The sequence below is a fragment of the Dama dama genome, chromosome 5, assembly GCF_033118175.1.
Source record: "Dama dama isolate Ldn47 chromosome 5, ASM3311817v1, whole genome shotgun sequence".
NCBI lineage: Eukaryota > Metazoa > Chordata > Mammalia > Artiodactyla > Cervidae > Dama > Dama dama.
In genome coordinates, this window is record NC_083685.1 from 100,166,901 (window position 1) to 100,186,950 (window position 20,050).

The 20,050-nt window shown below is 47.2% G+C and overlaps 1 protein-coding gene across 3 annotated transcripts in view; it reads left to right on the top strand.

The window, feature by feature from the left end:
• Positions 1–14,655, top strand: part of SHISA6 (shisa family member 6) — a 251,811-nt gene extending 237,156 nt beyond the window's left edge. For 2 of the 3 annotated variants that reach the window (XM_061141082.1, XM_061141083.1), the window contains 2 exons: positions 12,012–12,164; positions 13,999–14,655. In XM_061141082.1, the coding sequence (XP_060997065.1) occupies positions 12,012–12,164; positions 13,999–14,549 (704 nt within the window). In that variant the 3' untranslated portion in view covers positions 14,550–14,655. Of the gene's footprint in view, positions 1–7,669; positions 7,727–12,011; positions 12,165–13,998 lie in introns of all 3 variants that reach the window. The other variant, XM_061141081.1, reaches the window with a different exon arrangement.
• The last annotated feature ends 5,395 nt before the right edge of the window (positions 14,656–20,050 follow it).

Sequence of the window (20,050 nt, forward strand, 5' to 3'; positions counted from 1 at the left end):
ATACCAAATGCTGGCAAGGATGTGGAGAAACTGGATCACTCATTCACTGCTGGTGGAATGTAAAATGTTACAGCCACTCTGGAAAACAGTTTGGCAGGTTCTTAAAAACAAACAAACCATGCAGTTACTATAAACAATTCAACAACTGCACTTCTAAGCATTTATCCCAGATAAGAGAAGACCTGGACACAAAGTCTTTTATCCTTTACGTGAATGTTTATAGCAGCTCTATTCATAATCTCAGAAAACGGAAAAGAATCCAGATGTCCTTCAACAGTTGAACAGTTGGTACTGTGGTACATCCACACCATGGAATATTTACTACTGAGAAATAAAAAGGAATGAAGTATTAATGCATTCCTGAATGTGTCTCCAGAGAATTCAATTCAGTTGCTCAGTCATGTCTGACTCTGCAACCCCATGAACCACAGCATGCCAGGCCTCCCTGTCCATCACCAACTCCCAGAGTTCACCCAAACCCATGTCCATTGAGTTGGTGATGCCATCCAACCATCTCATCCTCTGTCGTCGCCCTCTCCAGCCCTCAATCTTTCCCAGCATCAGGGTCTTTTCAAATGAGTCAGCTCTTCGCATCAGGTGGCCAAAGTATTGGAGTTTCAGCTTCAGCATCAGTCCTTCCAATGAATATTCAGGACTGATTTCCTTTAGGATGGACTGGTTGGATCTCCTTGCAGTCCAAGGGACACTCATGAGTCTTCTCCAACACCACAGTTCAAAAGCATCAATTTTCGGCACTTAGCTTTCTTTATAGTCCAACTCTCACATCCATACATGACCAGTGGAAAAACCATAGCCTTGACTAGATGGACCTTTGTTGGCAAAGTAATGTCTCTGCTTTTTAATATGCTGTCTAGATTGGTCATAACTTTCCTTCCAAGGAGTAAGCGTCTTAACAAAAAAAAAAATCCAGTCTCGAAGATTACATACTGTATGAATCCATTCATAGCAGTCTTGAAATGACAAAATCAGAAATGATGGATAGGTTAATGGTTGCCAAACTTTCCTGGTGCCTCAGAGAATAAAGAGTCTGCCTGCAATGCGGGAAACCCAGGTTCGATATTTGGGTTGGGAAGAACCCCTGGAGAAGGGCATGGCAACCCACTCCAGTATTCTTGCCTGGAGAATCCCCAAGGACAGAGGAGCCTGGTGGGCTATGGTCCATGAGGGTCACAAAGAGTCATATATGACTGAGTGACTTCAATTTCACTTCAGTGGTTGCCAGGGGCTAGTGAGGGGGTGGATGCAGGAAGGAAGTGAATGTGGCAACATGAGGAATTTACCTAATGATGGAAACCTTCCCTATCTTGAGTGTATCCATGTCAATATTTTGATAGAGTACTATATTTTTGCAAAATGTTACTACTGGGGAAACTGGCTAAACAATATACAAAACATCTGTATTGTTTGTGAATTAACAATGATTGTAAGTTTTAAATTTTTTAGTTTATTTGTTTATCTGGTGGCATTGGGTTTTAGTTCATGGCATGTGAACTCTTAGTTGTGGCATGTGGGATCTAGTTCCCTGACCAGGGATCGAACCCAGACCCCCTGCACTGGGAGCTTGGAGTCTTAGCCACTAGGCCACCAGGGATGTCCCTTAAATTTTAATTTTAGAAAACAATACAGTAAAAGCAACATTTATTTTGCTTATAAATCTCCAATTTGGGCAGGTCTCTGTGGGTATAGCTCGGCTCTGAGCCACTTGTGTTAACCTGGACACCTACAAGGCTAGGGGCTAGAATCATCTGAAGTTTTCCTCACTCACACATCTGAAAGTTGATGCTGGTTATTGATGGAAAACTCAGGCCAGCCCCTGAAGTCAGACTTTGCACATGGTCTGGACTTCCTTATAATACAGTGGCTGGGATTGAAATGTGAGTGTTGAAAGAGTGAGCCAGGTGAAAGCCTTATCATCTTTTGCAGCCTAGCTGTGGGAGGCATGCAGTGTTATTTCAGCTGCACCATGCTCATTGAGGAAGTCAGGAGCACCCTCCAGTTTCAAGAAAAAGAGAATATATTCTATCCAGTGGGGGAATGGGAAGGTTTCAGGAGAGCATGTGGGACTAGAAATATAATGTCACCATTTTTTTTTTATAAAATATGATGTGGCACCATCTCTAAAGACTGACCTTCTCTCTTCCAAATCGACAAGACTGGCCAGAGCCACCTAGCTTACAAGTCATGTCCAGCCATGCAGAGAGACCAAATCTCTCTTTTATTGGTTCCTAATTTCTGGAGAAGGAGCTCCAATGGGCCCAAGTGAGTCAAGTATTCATACCTAGCCAAATGAACCATGACCTAGAGTTTGAACCGTGTGGAGGGCAGTCATATCATACACATGCACGTATAATAGGGAGATGAGGATACGACAGTAGAAGGAAGGACAACTTTTCTGAGCCAGGAGGACTCACGTTTAACCATCAAGGCAACCCAGAACACACCAAAGCACTTAGGTAAATTTTCTTAAAATTATGCTCTTGTCAAGAGACAAGGATAAAATAACATGACACAGAAAGGTTAGATACAAAAGGATAGGCAAAGTTTATCAGGCAAATGCAAACAAAGAGAAAGCTGGGTTGGCAATATAAATATCAGATCAAGCGGACTCACAGGCAAAAAAATTTAAAAAGACATTAAATAGGACAGAAAGGGTTCTTTAATGTTGATAAAGGGTACAAGCCACAAAGAAGACATAAGCACCATGAGGTTTTTCGTGCTGAACAAGATGACTGTGAAATATGTAAAACCAGGACTATAACAGATACAGACAGAAAATGACAGGAACTCAACAACAGTGGGAGCCTCCCTGGTATCTCAGTTGGTATAGAATCTGCCTGCAATGCAGGAGACACCTGTTCAATTTCTGGGTTGGGAAGACCCGCTGCAGAAGGGATAGGCTACCCACTCCAGTATTCTTGGGCTTCCCTTGTGGCTCAGCTGGTAAAGAATCCTCCTGCAATGCGGGAGACCTGGGTTTGATCCCTGGGTTGGGAAGATCCCCTGGAGAAGGGAAAGGCTGCCGACCTCAGTATTCTGGCCTGGAGAATTTCATGGACTGTATAGTCCATGGGGTCACAAAGAGTCGGACACGACTGAGCGACTTTCACTTTCACTTTCAACAATAGTGGGAGAGTGGAGATACCACCCTCAGTCTTTGACAGATTAAGTAGGCAAAGAATGAGTTAGGGTAGAGAAGAGCTGAATAATACATTTCATGTGTCTGATTTAATAGATATGTGTCAATTTTATACTCTGTGAGAAGAAAATAATACCTTTTCTTAAAGAATTCATGAAACATTCACAAAAATCGATCAAATATTTGCCCACAAAGGAAACCTAAGTCAAGTCTCCAAGGCAAAAATTGTACAGGCTCTGTTCTCTGACCGCAATACAATAAAACAGAAAATTAATGGCAAAAGTTCAAACTGACAAACCCAAACACTTTGAAATTTAACAACTCTGCTACAGAAATCTTGGGTCAGAGAGAAAAATCAAAGCTGTAATTACAGATCATTTAGGGCTTAACAGCAATAAGAACATTGCATATCAGTACATATGGGATTGTGCCAGAGACAAATTCAGAGCTGGAGACCCGATATTGTTGATAGAAAAGAGTAAAAATAAACAGATGAAAGATTCAAGCTCCAAAATTAGAAAAGAATAATGAACCAAACCAAAGAAAATTAGGAGGCAGGAGTGAACAGATCCAAAAGCATAAAATAAGGATATGAAGGGATAAAAAGCTCTGATATAGAGGCAGTTATTTGAAAAAGAAGAATGATGGGAATAAATTGATGATCCGAAAAATATTAAGACAGGATGTTAAGGCTGAGGAAAGAAATATAGTTTCCTGTATAGAGGTCTTTTGAGGGTAAGTTACACTTTTAAGCTAATAAAGTTTCAAATGTTCAATGGATTTATAAAAAATGGAAATTACAAACTGAAATTAGAATTAGAAAATGTGAATGAATCAATATGTAAGGAAAATGTTGCCAAGTCTGAGAGGCAGAATACATAAGGACGTGGGCTCTAGTGCCAGCCTGCCTGGACCTGAATCCCAGCTTCACCTGTTGGGCAAGTTATTCAACTTCTCCAAACCTCAGTTTCCTTAACACTAAATCGATGATGATAACAACATCTATCTCTCAAAGTTGTTGTTGTGCAGTCAGTAAAATAACAAGCCAATTCCCTACCACTGTGCAAACCAGACTCCCCAAAAGATAGCAGGCATTTTTCTTATTGCACTCTTTCAAACTTTCAAAGAACACATCTTTCATATGCTCTATTAATAGTTCCAAGGCATACAGAAAGATGAACAAGTGCACTTGATTTTACAGAATCATTATCTTGATACAAAAAGCCCTGCCATGTTCGCACAAAAGTGCAAATTTTCTTTATGAATACATAGGAATTAAATAAGATATATATAAATGGGATCCAATGTTGTAATGAAAGAATGAGACACAAAAATGAAATAATGTATTTCCTAGGAATAGACGAATAGTTCAATAGGAAGCAATCTATTAACCCACTTCATCACATCACAAGGCAATTGGCAGTGTGTTGACCAAGAAATGCTGTTTTTAATTATTTGCCTAAAGAAGTAAGTTATGGACAAAGAGTTGTGTTCAAGGTTGTTTGGTGTAAATTTATTGAACTTTAAATAATCTAAATACACATTAATAGGGGAATGTTTATATATACATGTACATAAACATTATGTTTAAGTCATATGTAGAAATACACTATAGGTTAGCCTATAGAAAAGACTATTGTGAAACCATATAAAATATTTCAAAGACTATTTGAAAACATGAAAATATATTCAAAATATGTTGTCCATTAAATATAAAAGAAACTGATTAAAAATAGAAAATGCTTACTTACATATGTGGAAACTACACATATTTATCTTTGTGTATATATATGTACATACACATGTATGCATGAACATTTACATTGTTTCTTTTGTTACTGTAAAAATGCTACAGGGAATAATAATCTTATGCATTTGTTATCTAATAAAACTGTAATGATCAAATCACCATATTTTTCTCTGTTTTAAGCACCATAATCTGATTCTCACTTGTGCAAATGAAAAATGCAAATTGCTATTCATTGCAATTTAAGTTTGCATGTGTATATGTGTGTATGTAAACATACACATAGTAATTTATCGGGGGAGGGAAACAAAAGAAAAGATAACAAAATATCATAATGGCTATTTTACGATGGTTTAATTTTCTACCTCTATAAATGTTTTTGCTTAATTTCAGTATGTGAAAAAAAAATCAAGTGTTAGCAAAGTATCTGAAGTGAGATTCAAACAAAAGGAAAGCCCTGCACTTGTAAACAAACTATCTAAACTCGAGACATTTATCCTGTTTGTAAACTCATGTGTAAAAAAAAAAGACAACTACTTCAAATAAGATATTTAGGGTTTTTTTACAGTGTCTGAAAATCAGCAAGTCAATAATATATCAACATTAATATATTACAATGAAAATCATTACAAAGATTAGCTTTTAAAGGTATGTGAAAGTATTTAGCACAGAGCCTGGGGCATAACTGGGTACCAGGAATTATTAAATGAACCTGAATCATCTCCCTTTCCTAGAAACACCTAGATTCTGAAATAGAAGATTAGAAGTGCTTCTCTCTGGGACTTCCCTGGTCATTCAGAGGTTAGGATGCCATGCTTCCAATGCAGGGGGTGCAGGTTCAATCCCCAGTCAGGGAACTAAGATCCCACATGCTGTTCAGTGAGGCCAAAACTTTTTTTTTTTTTAAGTGAGAAAAAAAGAAGTATTTCTCTCTGCCACTCTCCACCATTTAATCTGAGTTCTCTCATTACTTGCAACTGCTTTATTTGATGCTGCCATATTGTTTAAAAACAAATTAATAAATGACAATAACAAAAAACAGTGAAGCTGGTTTTCTCCATGCCTCCAGAGGACAAACAGAACAAACTACCCTTTATCTCTCTTCCTGGATTCTCTCTTCTTGCTTAAAATCCAGATCCAGGGTAGGATTGGTTCAGTGTCTGTCAAATACTTTTTCCTTGGAAATAACTTAATATTCTGCTTTGAGAAGGCATAGGGTCTTCATGTGAGAAATGGTGGCTTCCTGCCCAAAACTATACGCCACTGGATAAAGTCCTTAAAGACTTTGCTCTGAACCAAAGGAATGATATAAACAATTCCATTGGTATGGGAAATTTTGTCTGGTGGCAGTACATAGGAAGATTTCTTGGAAATAGATAGAGACTAGAACTAAGAGAAATCTGGAAAAAAGCTATACTGTGGGCCTGGATTTAGGAGGTTGCCATATAAGGAGAATTTGGGCATTCACTGGATGGATATGGAAGATGAACGTAGGGAAATCGTGAATGAAAACTGAAGTTTTGCTTTCCAAGCCCATGGAACATTAGTACCACGGACAGGGCTTGAGCATCAGAGAATAAAATGATGAGCTCACTTTAGGACGCAATGGTTTGGGTAAAGAGTAGGAATTTCACGGTGACAGACATAAGGAGCTTAAAATCTAACCCCACAGACCAGAGAGATCTCAGGTCAGAGGTGTAGACTTGAAACCTCTCAATTTGGGTAAGAAGATGGACCCCAAGTCTTTGTGAAGACACCCAGCCTCATGACATACTAGCATTTAGAGAATTAAAGAGAAAAGGGGATCTAGCGAAAGAGGATGAGTAGCAAGAGGGTATAATGCCAAAGATAGGAAAGATGATTTCATCCCGGAAATGGAAGCAAATCTAGACCTAAGAGGAAGGCAGGGCTGTCACCCATGGTTTGGATAAACGAAAGCTAAGAACTCACACCTCCTCCTTCCTTTGCTTTGGTTGAAATAAGATGCACATACCAACAAAAAGCAAACATACAATGTTGAACTGGAGAAATAATACAATATTGAACTGTGCTTTGGTGGTAAGCCAAATCTTCCTTCCATTTTAGAAGCCTTGAACTCCTGACTTTAGCAACTATGACTCTATTCATTATATGGCTTGTTCAATCAATGTGAACTTTTGCATTAATTAAAACCAATGCTTTTGAAACAGCGGGCTGTGTCACTTATAGGCAGGACAGAGACCAGGATCCAGAACTCTGGATCCCAGGCAGTAGGTGGTTCATGTCAGCTTACTGCCTCTCAGGACACACCCAGATACTTGTGTATAAAGACCCAGGACAAATCAAAGCTCTATAAGATGCAAGCACCTTACATTAGGGCATCCTTTTCCTGAATAACCACTCCTGAACACCCTCCTCCCCCCCCAAAAGATCTACTTTCTCTGCTCAGTTCTCTATCTCATGTATGTATATTTTCCAGAGGTCCCCTAGTCTCCATTCTTCTCCTCCTCCACCCCAACAAAGCTTCTGATGCTGGTCAGCCAGATCCACAGGTGTAGGTGGGTCACCATGGTGACAGAGGAAGCCCTAATACAGAAAAAGAGAAACAGAAGCATCAGAGGAAGAGGCCTGCCTTGTTTCTAGGGTATGCAAAGGCCTGAGCTTCTTGGAAGTGCTTCCTTTGACTCAGAGAAGCACAGCAGAGGTCAACAGAGGTGCTGCTGTGTTGAAGAGACTACGGAATTCCTGAACTCTTCTTTAAAAAATTTTTTTTCTGTGATTTTCAGGTGATCATCAATATAACCATCCGATTTTAAGCAGCGCTACCCAGACCCCTACACATGGTGAGAGATGATTGAGAGTGTTCTGCATTCCATCCTCATCCCAAGTGGCTCCATCCTAGCTACTGATGCCGATTATGGCATCAAGCATGGTCACTGGCTCACTGAAGCTAAGGCGGTGTAAGGAGCCGGGTACCTGCCCTCCTCTAGGGCCACAATGACTCACTCTCACTTTTAGATCATTGGCCCCCCGCCCAGTGTCTGTCTCTGATATCAAAGTGATCTTCTGCCATGAAAGGGGAAGACAAAGCCCCTTTCTTAACCCATTTCACTTACAATCTTGATCACTTCTTGCAGCCATAAATTCCATGTGTCCACAGCAAGGAGTGAACACTCTTCTTTGCCCAGGGCTACTTGTGGTGCCATATTAGGAATGACATGAGATGTGGAAAACTCTACCGATCCTCCCCCAAACTAATTAAGATTGGATAAAACTCAAAACCAAACAGGATGACTTGAACTTTAGCTCTCAACAGAGGAAGAACCTGAAAGCTGCAGAGCATGAGTGTGTCAGTAAAGTGCCAAAGAGTTACAAAACCATGTTTCCCTCTTACGTGTTAACATCCTCCCATCACATCACAACTTATCATTTGGAACTGCAGTGAAAAGCTATTTTTGGTACATGCTCAAAACTTGATAGAACACAAGACAGCCTTTGTAAATTATGAGCTATCAGTCATTCTCCTGTCTTTGCCGTTAAATAATGAAAACATCATTAAATTTTAGCGAGAGAGAAACTCAAAACAAAGATAAATTCTGCAGCTCACCTGGCAGAGAGATCTACACCTCTCGTGTCAGACTATGCTCTGTTTCTGCACTAGAATTCGGAGGAAAAAAGTGAACTATCTTGAGGTCCCCCTCCAGTGCTAGGCTCCTAATGAAAATATGGGATGAAAGCAACAGTTTAATAAAGTGTTTCAAGTTGCAGGGTCTAGGAAAAAGTAGAACTGGGGGAAATCAGACTGATCAGCTAAAAGAAGCTGGTACCACCAGTGATGTTGACAGTAGGAATACGAAGAAGGGTTCAGATAAGAAATATTTCGGAGAAAGAATTGGGAAGTCTTAGTTACTAACTGAATATGACTGATAAGAGTCAATTATGAGTGAAATGGAGAGTCATGATCAATTAGAAGAATGAAAGGTCTTATGAAAGCAATCTAAGAAATCAGGAAAGCAGCCAGTGTTGCTGGTGGGATGGAACTTCTGTTGGTGAGTCTGGATCTGGACATCGAGAGCTGGATATGACTACAGGATCTGCAAGGAAAATCATTCAATAAGGCAATTAGAAATATAGACATGAAGTCTGGAGGGAGATAACAGCCGAAGATGTAAGTTATGCTTTGGAAGCAGCAACAGAAGTCTTGGGAGTAGGGGCAATCTGTGCAAGAAGGCTGAAAGAGAAAAGCAGAAGGCAGAAGCAGAAAGCCTGGGGGACGCCCGTGGTGATGAAGCAGCAGCAGGAAGAGGATCCAGAAAAGGCAAGCGAGGATGTCTGCTTGCTCAGTATCATTCTGAAAGACTAACTCTGAGTTGATATTCCCCAGAAGAAGCCGACACAAGCACAGCCTCCTGAATACAAATGGAGGAACCAATCTTTTTTTTTTTTTTTTTTGCCTTTATTTAATTTACTTTTTGCCTTTTCACACTGTTCATGGGGTTCTCAAGGACAGAGTGACTGCTGAAGTGGTTTGCCAGTCCCTTCTCCGGTGAACCACAGTTTGTCAGTCAGAACTCTCCACCATAACCCATCCATCCTGAGTGGCCCTGCATGGCAGGGCTCATGGTTTTATTGAGTTACTCAAAGCTGTGATCCATGTGAAATTTTATTTATTTATTTATTTATTGCTTTTCAATTGGAGGATAATCTATATAGTGTTGTGTTGGTTTCTGCCATACAACAATGAGAATCATACATAGTTTTATATATATACATATATTTATACCTTAATTATATATATCTCCCTCTTGACATTAACACATCTATACGGAATATAGAAAAACAGTATTGATGAACCTATTTTCAGGGAAGGAATGGAGATGCAGATGTAGAGAATGGACTTAAGGAGGAACCTTTCTTTCCTCTTCCTCTTCCTGTCTTCTTTTGCCACCTGATGTGAGAAGATTGAGGATAGAAGAGACCCAGTACTTGCACTTGAACAGCTCGCAGCTCAGTGGAAGCAGGGTTTTCTCTTCATTCCTTCCTTGGATGTTTCACTTTTCCCAGGAGCTGGCAGAGTGACTCTCAAGAGAGGAGGCGGCCTGTGTCTACTTGATTAGCCAACGGGCATTAACTGAATTCTTATTTTGGGCCAAGCACTGTGAAGACATCAGAAAAACTGGAAAGCAAAACTTCTGCTGTCAAGGAGATGGCAATCTTTGGAGATAAACAAGACCAACTAGAGTCAGATGATGAGAGACCACATAGACACTAAACTGGGTGGTACTGACCAGAAGAGCAACAGGGGCTTGAAGACCAGATACCACTCTGGGCTGAAAAGATGTCATATTGTCACAGCAAAGAGTCTTAAGGGAGGGGGGAATTTGGACAGAGGAAGAGTATGGAAATGATTGTGAGAGGAGAGACAGCATAAGCAAGAAGGCAGAGGCAATCAGTCATGGTGGAGGCAGAAAGCAAGGAAGGGTTGGCCTTGGCTCCGTGGCAGGTTTTGGAGAACAGTGAGGGGTAAGAGTATCCAGAAACGTTGCATTTGGAAGTGGGTGAGCTGCGTGATGTCCTTGGTAAAAGAAAGATGCCCACAAGCAGAGGAAATTCATTCTTCTCAAGCATGGCCCCAAGTGAAGACACAAGAGCTACGGGGCTGGTAGCTCCTGCCCAGCAGCGCTCCTGGCTCCCTACCCACTCCACTCCCTGGCACCAGCCCCATCCATGCTAGGGAGGCTCTTTCGGTACAGCATGTTCTGATCACCCAGGGATGTAGAGCATCCCCCCACCCCCTCACATATGTACCGAGCTGGCGTGACTACCTAATCATTGGCTGGGCTTCCCTGGCTCCATCCCCAGAGTTGAGGGTACCGTGAGGGTAGGAAAGGACAGAGAAGCCAGGAGTTCCCTGTATTGAGATTGTCCTTGAACAAAGCCTAGAAGAGTTTCTCTTTGTCTCAAGGTTCATAGCATTCCCTTTGCTGGGGATGGGGAACCACAGTACACTGATACACTTGTCCAAAGTTAGAACCTGCCTCTACTTGGGAGTCCCAAACCAGGAGGGATGATTCGAGAGCCACCCAGCTGCCTCATTTCTGGGAATGGTTTCTCCAGCAACCCCTGTTGACTTCTTGCTGTACATCGAGTCATCCAAGCACCAAGGCATGCTTGTCTTCTTGCCCGGGCTCTCCATTCCTTTTTGTCCCCCATCTTCATGGCCACTCCTCACCTATACCTGCATCTCCTCTCCCCCATCTGCTGACTCCTGTATTATTCCTAATCTGGCCCCCAGAACCCAGACCAGCTCATTCACCTCATTAGTCATTCATCTCACTTCTCTTTGGTCTTTTTTCCCATGTCTTCCCCTCCTTTTTTTCCTCCAGGTCTAGCACTGAACAATCTCCCTTCTCTCTCTTAGACTTCGGAATCTCAAGGTTCTGTCTCAAGGGGTGGAGGGAGAAAAACAGAATGACACGCTAGACATTTTGCCTACATTCTTTCCTCCAGCAGTTGAGAGATGGCTAAGAGTGATTCAGAGGAAGGAACTGGAATAAGAGGAAATAGCTTTGCAGCTCACAGTGCCTTGTCAGGAGCAGGGCTTAGAGGAGCCAAAGGTGGAAGGGGCGGTGTGAGAGGTGAAATGACCCATGGACAGCATGGGTTGGAGTTTCAGTGGAGTTAGGTCCTGGACCCAGTCCTAGGGTCCAGGACGCAGATGAGATCAGTCACTCTACCTCCTTCTAACTTATATTTTTCTGAGCCTAAGAACTAGTTTGCCTAATACTATTCACACCAAAATGAATGATTTTATGACCCACCTCCTCAGCTCCACTGGGCTTCCATTTTCATCTGACAGCCCCGTGATGTACTGGGAGAAAGAGTCTGCCATTCAAGGAAGGGTAACCTGTCATTATGCCAGTGCAGCCAAAAGCTCCTTCCCCCACTGGCTTGCTGGCAACTGGAGCTGAGCAGAGGGAGATCAAGTCACCAGCATCACCTGTGTCCTAGCATGGGGTCCCCGGAAAGCAGGATGGGGTCAAGAGTTGGAACCTGGACACATTCCTCTTGCCTGCCCCTGCAAAACTTTGTCCCCACTAACACCATGACCCCTCCCTTCTTTTGCAGAGAAGCCTCGGATGAACAACATCCTGACATCGGCCACCGAGCCCTATGACCTCTCCTTCTCACGCTCCTTCCAGAACCTGGCCCACCTGCCCCCATCCTACGAGTCTGCAGTGAAGACCCACCCCAGCAAGTACTCATCCCTGAAGAGGCTAAGTAAGTGGGATATTTTCCCAGGGCTGGGGGCTGCTTCCAAGGCTTCCATGACATCTTCTGGTGTCTCACTTTCTTGCCCCACACCTGAGGGCATGGGGTGGGGTCCCAAGAACAAAGAGAATGTGGAAGAAGAGAACAGACAAGCCCCTCGTTTTTGTTCTTCAGAGCATGAGTCCATCTTCTCCCTCGGTAGAGTGGAGGCCAAGGGATCTTCAGACCCACATTCCCATGGGAGGCAGTGGTTCAACTCATGCAACACATTAACTGCAAGAGAAAGCCTTCCCCCAGCCTCACCCCACACCTACCTTCTTCAAACCCTGGGCCTCCCTTGCTCTCTGTCTTGGAGTAAAAGTGATCAATGCCAGAGCTTTCTTTGAGGCTCTTCCCAGAGACCTGGGCTTATGGAAGGGCCTATAAACCAGTTCTCTCCCTAACTCCATCAGCGATGTCTTGGGAACCTGAGACCCCTCACTCCATGCACACATCCCATTTCATGAGTTGAGTCCAGGTCATCCCATGATCCCAGCTCTGCCATTTGAGTCTGGGGAGGCTCTTGAGACTGACGTGTTTCAGACGTTACAATATCAAGAAGGTATATGGTAGGAGGAGTCTTCTCTTCTAGCTTTCCAACCCATAGACCTTTTGCCTCTACTGCCCAATGAGTCTGTTTCGATGACCACCCAGCTACAGGGCTGAGCATGCACTTGAAGTTACAGAGTGACCTACTATGATAGCAGTTCAGCTCAGGAGACAACATTGGCCACCTCCAAAGTGGCACAGTGAGTTTCTATGGTTAAATGTGGGGAATCCCACATTCTGCAGAGATGTGGAAGGCTGTCTGTAGGAAGCCTCATTCCTCAACTGTGGGGTAAAGCAGGTTTGTCCTGGGTGAGTTCATGGGTCAGCTTGGGGATGGAAGGAAAGGCAGAACATCTGAATGAGGTGCACATATGGGGTTGCCCTGGTCTGCTTGTGCTGCGGGCACAGGCGAAGCGTGTGTAGACTTGATCCTATGCCATGTGTTGGCTTCCCAGGCATAGGCTGTTACTCCAGAGAAGGTGTTAGTATGTTCCTAAGTAACCAGGAAGCATTTTCACAAGTGCCTCCTGGAAGGAGCATCCTGGAAGCATTCTAGCAGGAGGCTGGTTTTCAGCCTGGTTTCCTTGGACAGAGGTTCTGAACCTCATCAGAAAGCTGCCAGCTGCTACCTGGGAATTTCAGCAAGATACAGGGAGCTATTCTGTTTTGGGACCATGGTGGGGCAGAAGCAGTCCTGGAGCAGGAGTTCAGGGTCATGGGCTTGCCATGGAGTTGGCCCTGAACTCCACGGGGACCTTGAGGGAGTCTCTTAACCCCAGAGTGGGTCCAAGAACTAGGGGCATCAGCATCGCCTGGGAGCTTGTGGGAGAAGTAGGCTGACTTGCAGACCCACCCCAGAGCCAGGTCTGAATCAGACTCTGCATTTAACAAGACCCCGGAGGGCTTCCCTGGTGGCTCCATCAGTAAAGAATCTGCCTGCAACGCAGGAGACCTGGCTCCATCCCTGGGTCGGGAAGATATCCTGGAGAAGGAGATGGCAACCCACTCCAGTGTTCTTGCCTGGAGAATCCCATGAACAGAGGGGCCTGCTGGGCTACAGTTCATAGGACTGCAAAGAGCTGGACACGACTGAGCGACTCAACCAAGCCAGCCCGAGGACTGACCTGCACGCGCAGTGGAGCGTCGACCCCTCTGGGCTGCATCACTCCAGTGCGGTCCTGGCTACAGCACTGCGGTGTCCCCCACCCCGGCTCACTCCTCTCCCTTTTGCTCTCACCCTGTCTCTCCCCTGCAGCCGACAAGGAGGCTGACGAGTACTACATGAGGCGGCGGCACCTGCCTGACCTGGCCGCCCGCGGCACCCTCCCCCTCAACGTCATCCAGATGTCCCAACAGAAGCCGCTGCCTCGCGAGCGACCCCGCCGGCCCCTCCGGGCCATGTCGCAGGACCGGGTCCTTTCCCTGGAGCGAGGCCTGCCGGACGACTTCGGCCTGCCCTACGACCGCCTCCTCTCGGACGAGCAGCTGCTCTCCACTGAGCGCCTGCACTCCCAGGACCCGCTGCTGTCCCCGGAGCGGACGGCCTTCCCCGAGCAGTCCCTGGCGCGGGCCATCTCGCACACGGATGTCTTCGTGTCCACGCCCGTGCTGGACCGCTACCGCATGACCAAGATGCACTCGCATCCCAGTGCCTCGGATAACTCGTACGCCACCCTGGGCCAGAGCCGCACGGCGGCCAAGCGCCAGGCCTTCGCCTCGCGCAGACACAACACCGTGGAGCAGCTGCACTACATCCCGGGCCACCACACCTGCTACACCGCCAGCAAGACGGAAGTGACCGTGTGAGCGGCGGCGGCCCGGCGGCGGCCGGGGCCTGGGCCGCAGCTTCCGGGCCTGGACGCGGCCCCTCCCCTCGTCCTCTCTCGCTGGGGCCGGGGGTGGGCCGCCTCTCCCAGAAAGCCATACTCCTGGGACTCGGCCGGTGGCCTGGCACAGCGCGCGCGCAGACCTGGGATCTAGAGGGGTCACCCCCACCGTTCCAGAAGAATCGGAGGGGAGGGGGGAGAGGGGCGAGGCCCCGGTCTCCCTCCCCTCCCCCACTGTCACCACGTCCCTTTCAGTCCCACGTCCCCCTCCCCCTCCTGGGGGGCTCAGCTGCAGGTCCGTCCGTCGTCGAGAGACCCTGGCCTGACCCTGGCCGGAAGCTGCCCGCCCGGATTTGACTTGGCCGATGGGCTGACGGAATAGGCTCCACGGTCTCTTTCATTCACCTAAAACCGCATCACAGAAATCTTCTTAGTGCCTAAAAACTGCCTGCTCGCTCTCTCAGAGCCAGGGAGCTGCTGTGTCCATAAGCACAATAATGATTCTCTTCTGCCCGCTGGAACTCTCTGGTCCCCACCGGGTGGCCCTTCTCTCTGCTGACTCCCCGGGGCCCCGCCCTGGCCCTGTGCCCCTCCCCCAAGCCCCAGGACCTGGAGGGGGTTCCCTTCCTTCAGCTGCCGCCCCAAGGTTGGGAACCCCGCCCCTTTCCGGCTGGCTGCCCCGCCCACAAGACCCCGCCCCGCCTCCAAGGCCCTGCCCCGCCCCCAGCCCTAGATTCCATCCCTGGGTTCCCTGGGGCTTCCCTCTGGTCATTCTAGAACAGAGTAGGGACGGGGTGCAGGGGCTTTTGGGGTGGCCCTCCCCAGCAACCCGGTGATCTCCACACTTCCTCCAGGCCTCCGGGTCTGTCTGAACCGTGACCTGCCCCTCTGGCCTGCCTTCCCCTCCCTGGCTCTTCGCCCAAGAGGCTCTGCCCCCTGGCCAGAGAGCAGCTGTGGGGAGGCCACTGTGACACCTTGGGCCTCGAAGGCTGGCCATTCCTCCTGCCCAGGGCTCCCGCCACACGCACCAGGTGGGACAGAGGCGCTGGCTGCTGGGTGGACGGCCCAGCCCCACGCAAAGGAGGACCCCAGGCGGTTGTTCTACACCTCGACCTCTCCAGTCCCTGCATCACTGACGCCCCACCCCCTGACCCCCGACCCCTGTGCTTGGCCCCGTCTCTGTTTAGAGCCTGCTCTCTGCCAGTTTCCCCTCCTGCGCCACCCTGTCCCCCTCGCCCCACACCTCCCACCTTCCTGCAGCTTCAGGACTCTCTCCTGGCAGCCGCTTCTTTCTCCTGTGTCTCCTTTGGATCTACCGCACAGAGATCAATTAGCAGATGCAAATAATGGTACTCCAGGCTACTGGTCTGGGGGCTAACTGGGTACCTCCACAGTGCTCCCCTGCAGGGGGCATCGGCCCTCCGGCAGATCCATGCCCTCAGCTCTGTTGGTGGGGGTGGGGGGCGGAGTGGGGGAGAGAAGGCTCCATTCTCCAGGCCAGGATACCTCCCTGGGCTGGAGCTGGGGGAAATGGCTTCAGACTATTGGGCAAAAGTATGATACTACAAATGTGACAGCCGCCACAGTCAGACTCCAAAAGCAATGACTTTAAACTAGCTTTTAGATTCCCCAGTTCTGCATACAACATGTATGACCCTTTAAAAAGCAGGGGTGGGGCAGGGAGAACGCCCCAGGGTCAGCCCTGGGAATTTTTAATCTAATCCACAGAGAAATCAATTGACTGATTCCTCCTACTTTTTCAAGAATTCCAAAGCTCTTGTCCTCCCCTCCCTACCACAGTGCTCACCATCACAAGAATCACGAGGGGGACTGAGGCTGGGGGTGATGGACACAGTACCAAGGTCCCTAAGGGGGCAGTGTCACTGGGGCTGTGAGGCTGTGAGGTCATGGATAACTCTCTGCTTCCCTTCTTGACAAACACATAAACTGTCTCAAGGGCTGGTCCCTAAGGGTTTATGAGAGTTTACTCCAGAAGATGAAGCTAAGAGGGCTGGGCTGGAAGGATTCAGCTACTCCTGGAAAGGAACATGTGTCTGTCACAGCCACCCGCATCTGCCCACTGCTCTCTAATCCAGTCTTTGGCACTCCCCTTGAAGGCTGGTGCAGAGCAGGGGAAAGGACGTGGGTGGATGTGAATCTATACAAACATAGACCTGAACCAGAAACCGGTTCTCATTCATATCTGCAGCATCCTCTCTGCACCAAGTTCTCCAGCCCTCAGGGCAATGATGCTTCTCCCCAGCCCTGTGTGTCTGTCTGGGGTCTGTTTGGCAGTTTGATTCTGAACCATTTCTCATCCCAGCATTCCTGCTGCCCAGTTTAAAACCCCTGGTTGTCAGTTGGATCAAAAAATTTCTATCTGACCCTTTACTCCTTTGAAATGATTCTTCTGCTTCACCCTTGAGTCTGGAAGGAGGGAGGGAATGAAGGAAGAAAACAAGAGAAAGAAGTCTACAGACGAGCTCCAATTCAGTCCCCTCATTTCAGGATCCATACAATGATGTCTTAACAGGGACACAGCAATATCGTGTGTATCAGTCGTGCCGTCCATATTTGTAGGATGAGCAAAGCTGCGTTACTGGACAAGTTCTTTTAGCAGAGAGGAGAGGGTTCTGGAGCTGGAACCCAGGTGCCCAGACTTCAGCACAACCAGGCTGGTGGCCATTACCCCACATGGAAGGGCTGGCCCTTCCCCCACAATGGAAGCCCTGCTCTCCCACTAAGGGTAGCCCCAAGCCCGATGTTTCCCTCTGCTTGTCTGGCTCTCTGAGTCTCCGTTGCTCTGCTGGGGAAACACTGGGGTCTGCATGGGTTCTCTCCTGCCCTGAAGGTTTGTGCTGGTCAGCTTGGCCTTTGATGGTGGCTGAGCTCTCCTATCCGTCATGCCCTTCCACCTTTCCTGCCTTGCTTCCTCCAGTGAACTTCTGGCTCCAGGAGCTTGTAAGTCACAAATGCTTTCCCAAGAACTCCTTTAATCCCCTAAATGGACTTTTACCCACAGGGCTCCCCAGTGTCTTGGGTGATGGGCTTGCTTTCTAAAAAGCTCCCACCCTTCTCTTCATTCAGATGTCTCCTCCCTCTTTCCACTCCCGGCCTGAAACTGACCCCACTCTTCCATGCCCGTTCAGTGCTTCCTCCTCTCATCTCCCTGGCCCTGGTCTTCTTCCATTCACCTCTCTCCATCCCAATCTCTTTTCCCTGGTCCTGCTGCACTACCCCCCGGTTCTAAAATGTGGAGGTCTCAATGAAGACAGTCCCAGAGTGAGACATTCTTCAGGTCCCTGTTGGCCTCATTGGTTTATCCTTCACCTCCTGCCCCCATGAGATAAAGGGTGGAAGCTACTCTGTCAGAGGCATCATGGGCAAAGACTGGCTTTGGTTCCTGCAGCTGGCATGTCCCTGAAGTCCCTTCCCCGGCTTGCCGCTAGCCCAGAGGCTCCTGCTCCGGCCAAAGATTCATATCCTTGAGGGCTCTCGGCCACTGTTCCATCTCAGTTATGCTTGTCCTGCTTGTGTGTATCACAGACCTCCCTTTGTCTCGAAAAGATGAGAGAGCCTCATGACTGACTGAGCTTGGAGAAATATCCATTCCAGTAAGCCCAGTAACCCTACCACCAAACAGTCCACTTTCTTCAGAGATACCCTGTCTGCCCCAGCCTTCTGGCCTCAGATTCCAGTCAGAGGCAACTGTGAACTTGACCTTCAGGGCCTGCTGGTGATCGAGATCCTAGGAAGCACCTGTTCTATTCCCCCCTCTATTCCCACTTTCCTCCACCCTCTTCCCCAAACCTGGGAAACTTGGTTCTGGAGTATTTTCTAGGAAGCTCGTTGTGCTTCAATGATGTGTTTTTCAGGGTTCCTATGTATTTTTTTTATATATATATAAATGCAGCATTTTAGTGACAGATTTGATATGAGAGCTGTGTCTTCCTGGGCTCTGTATTTGATTTCTGAAGGCAGCATACTACAGGAGGAAAAACCACGGGGCTGAGGCTCTTGGAGATTTGGCTTCTGTGTTGGCTTTGTCCCCGTCTTGCCATGTGACCGAGGACCAGCTGCGTTCTCCCTCAGCACCTCTTTTTCCCATGTGTAAAGCGAGGGGCTTTGACCAGATGAGTTCTGAAGTTCTATCCCACTCGTACATGTAGGGCTCCTGTTCCCTGTTAGTACCCCCTCCTCTCAGCATCCCTCCCCTCCCAGCTGGGCCGCACATATCCCATTCCACATGCCCCACGGCGACATGGTCAGGTGCCCTGGGCAGTCTCCGCACTCCTTCCCAGAGCCCGGGGTGGGCCCTGTGGTCACAGCTACCCCGGGACACTCTCCCATCTGAAGGTGGAAGGGCCCGCCCGTTCAGTGGGCTACCAACCGTGTGTCCCAGAATCCACTCCCACCCCATATAGACACACCTGTATCACCCCAGGTATCTGAGTCACTGGGGAATTCTCAAGTGCTCATCCTGATGTGGTCCTTAGAGCTGGAGGGAGGTGGTTCTGATTTCCGAGATGGCATGGGCTAGAGGAGAGCGGTCCAGGGATTGGCCCACGGTGGCACGAGGTCTGTATTTGATATCAGCTAGGTGATGCATTTCAAGCCACGGGGGAGACAGAATGCACCACAGCGACTCTGCAGCGATGGGCGTCACGTCTCCCACCAGAACCTGTGTCCTGAAGACTGAGTCCAGACACGGGGCTCCGCATCACCTGGAGGAGGGGAGGCACCCCCCTGGGCTGCTAAGAGGTGGGCACCCACCCCATCCTAGTACCTCTCTGGCCCCTCCTCTCGTAACACTACCATCCTCCCGGTGAAAGCTTGAGAAGAAGTGAGAATTGAGAGTACAAGTCAGTACCACCGAACCCATCTTGTAAATCGGCGAACACATCCACCATCCATCAGTCAGAGAAAGGACGTCCTGCGTTTCCTTAACACCCTCCCTCCTAGGGGAGAGGAAGACCCTTGCTCCACTCTGCTGCCCACTCCTGCCCTGACCTTTGAATGCCACTCCCTGGGAGGACTCAGTCATTTGCTTCGTAGTGGCAAATATTCCTCTAGTTCTATAACTCAACTAGACATTTTGTAGTAAAGAATTCTTAAAATTCTCTAATTAAAAAAAAAAAAAGCAATTCTTACTGTAATATTTTTAGTTTGGGGACACAATTTCCTAAGGGGGGATTAATGAACATTTTTATGCATTAGCCCAATTTATGGATTCCATGTTTATTACATATGGTAGTACTGACGAAAAGTAACTTTCTATCTGTACCTTTGCCCGTTTCTTCATCCTCATAAGTAAGCTTCATGATGAGCAGTGCTCCTATAACTGCCGCTTCTGTACAAATCTCATCGTTCTACTTACCCGTCAAAGCACATTCTATATGTACTGTAAACAGGTATCACTTTAGTAAGATTTAGTCTTAAGGATTTTTCCACTTTTGTCAGTAACAGATATTTATGGATTAA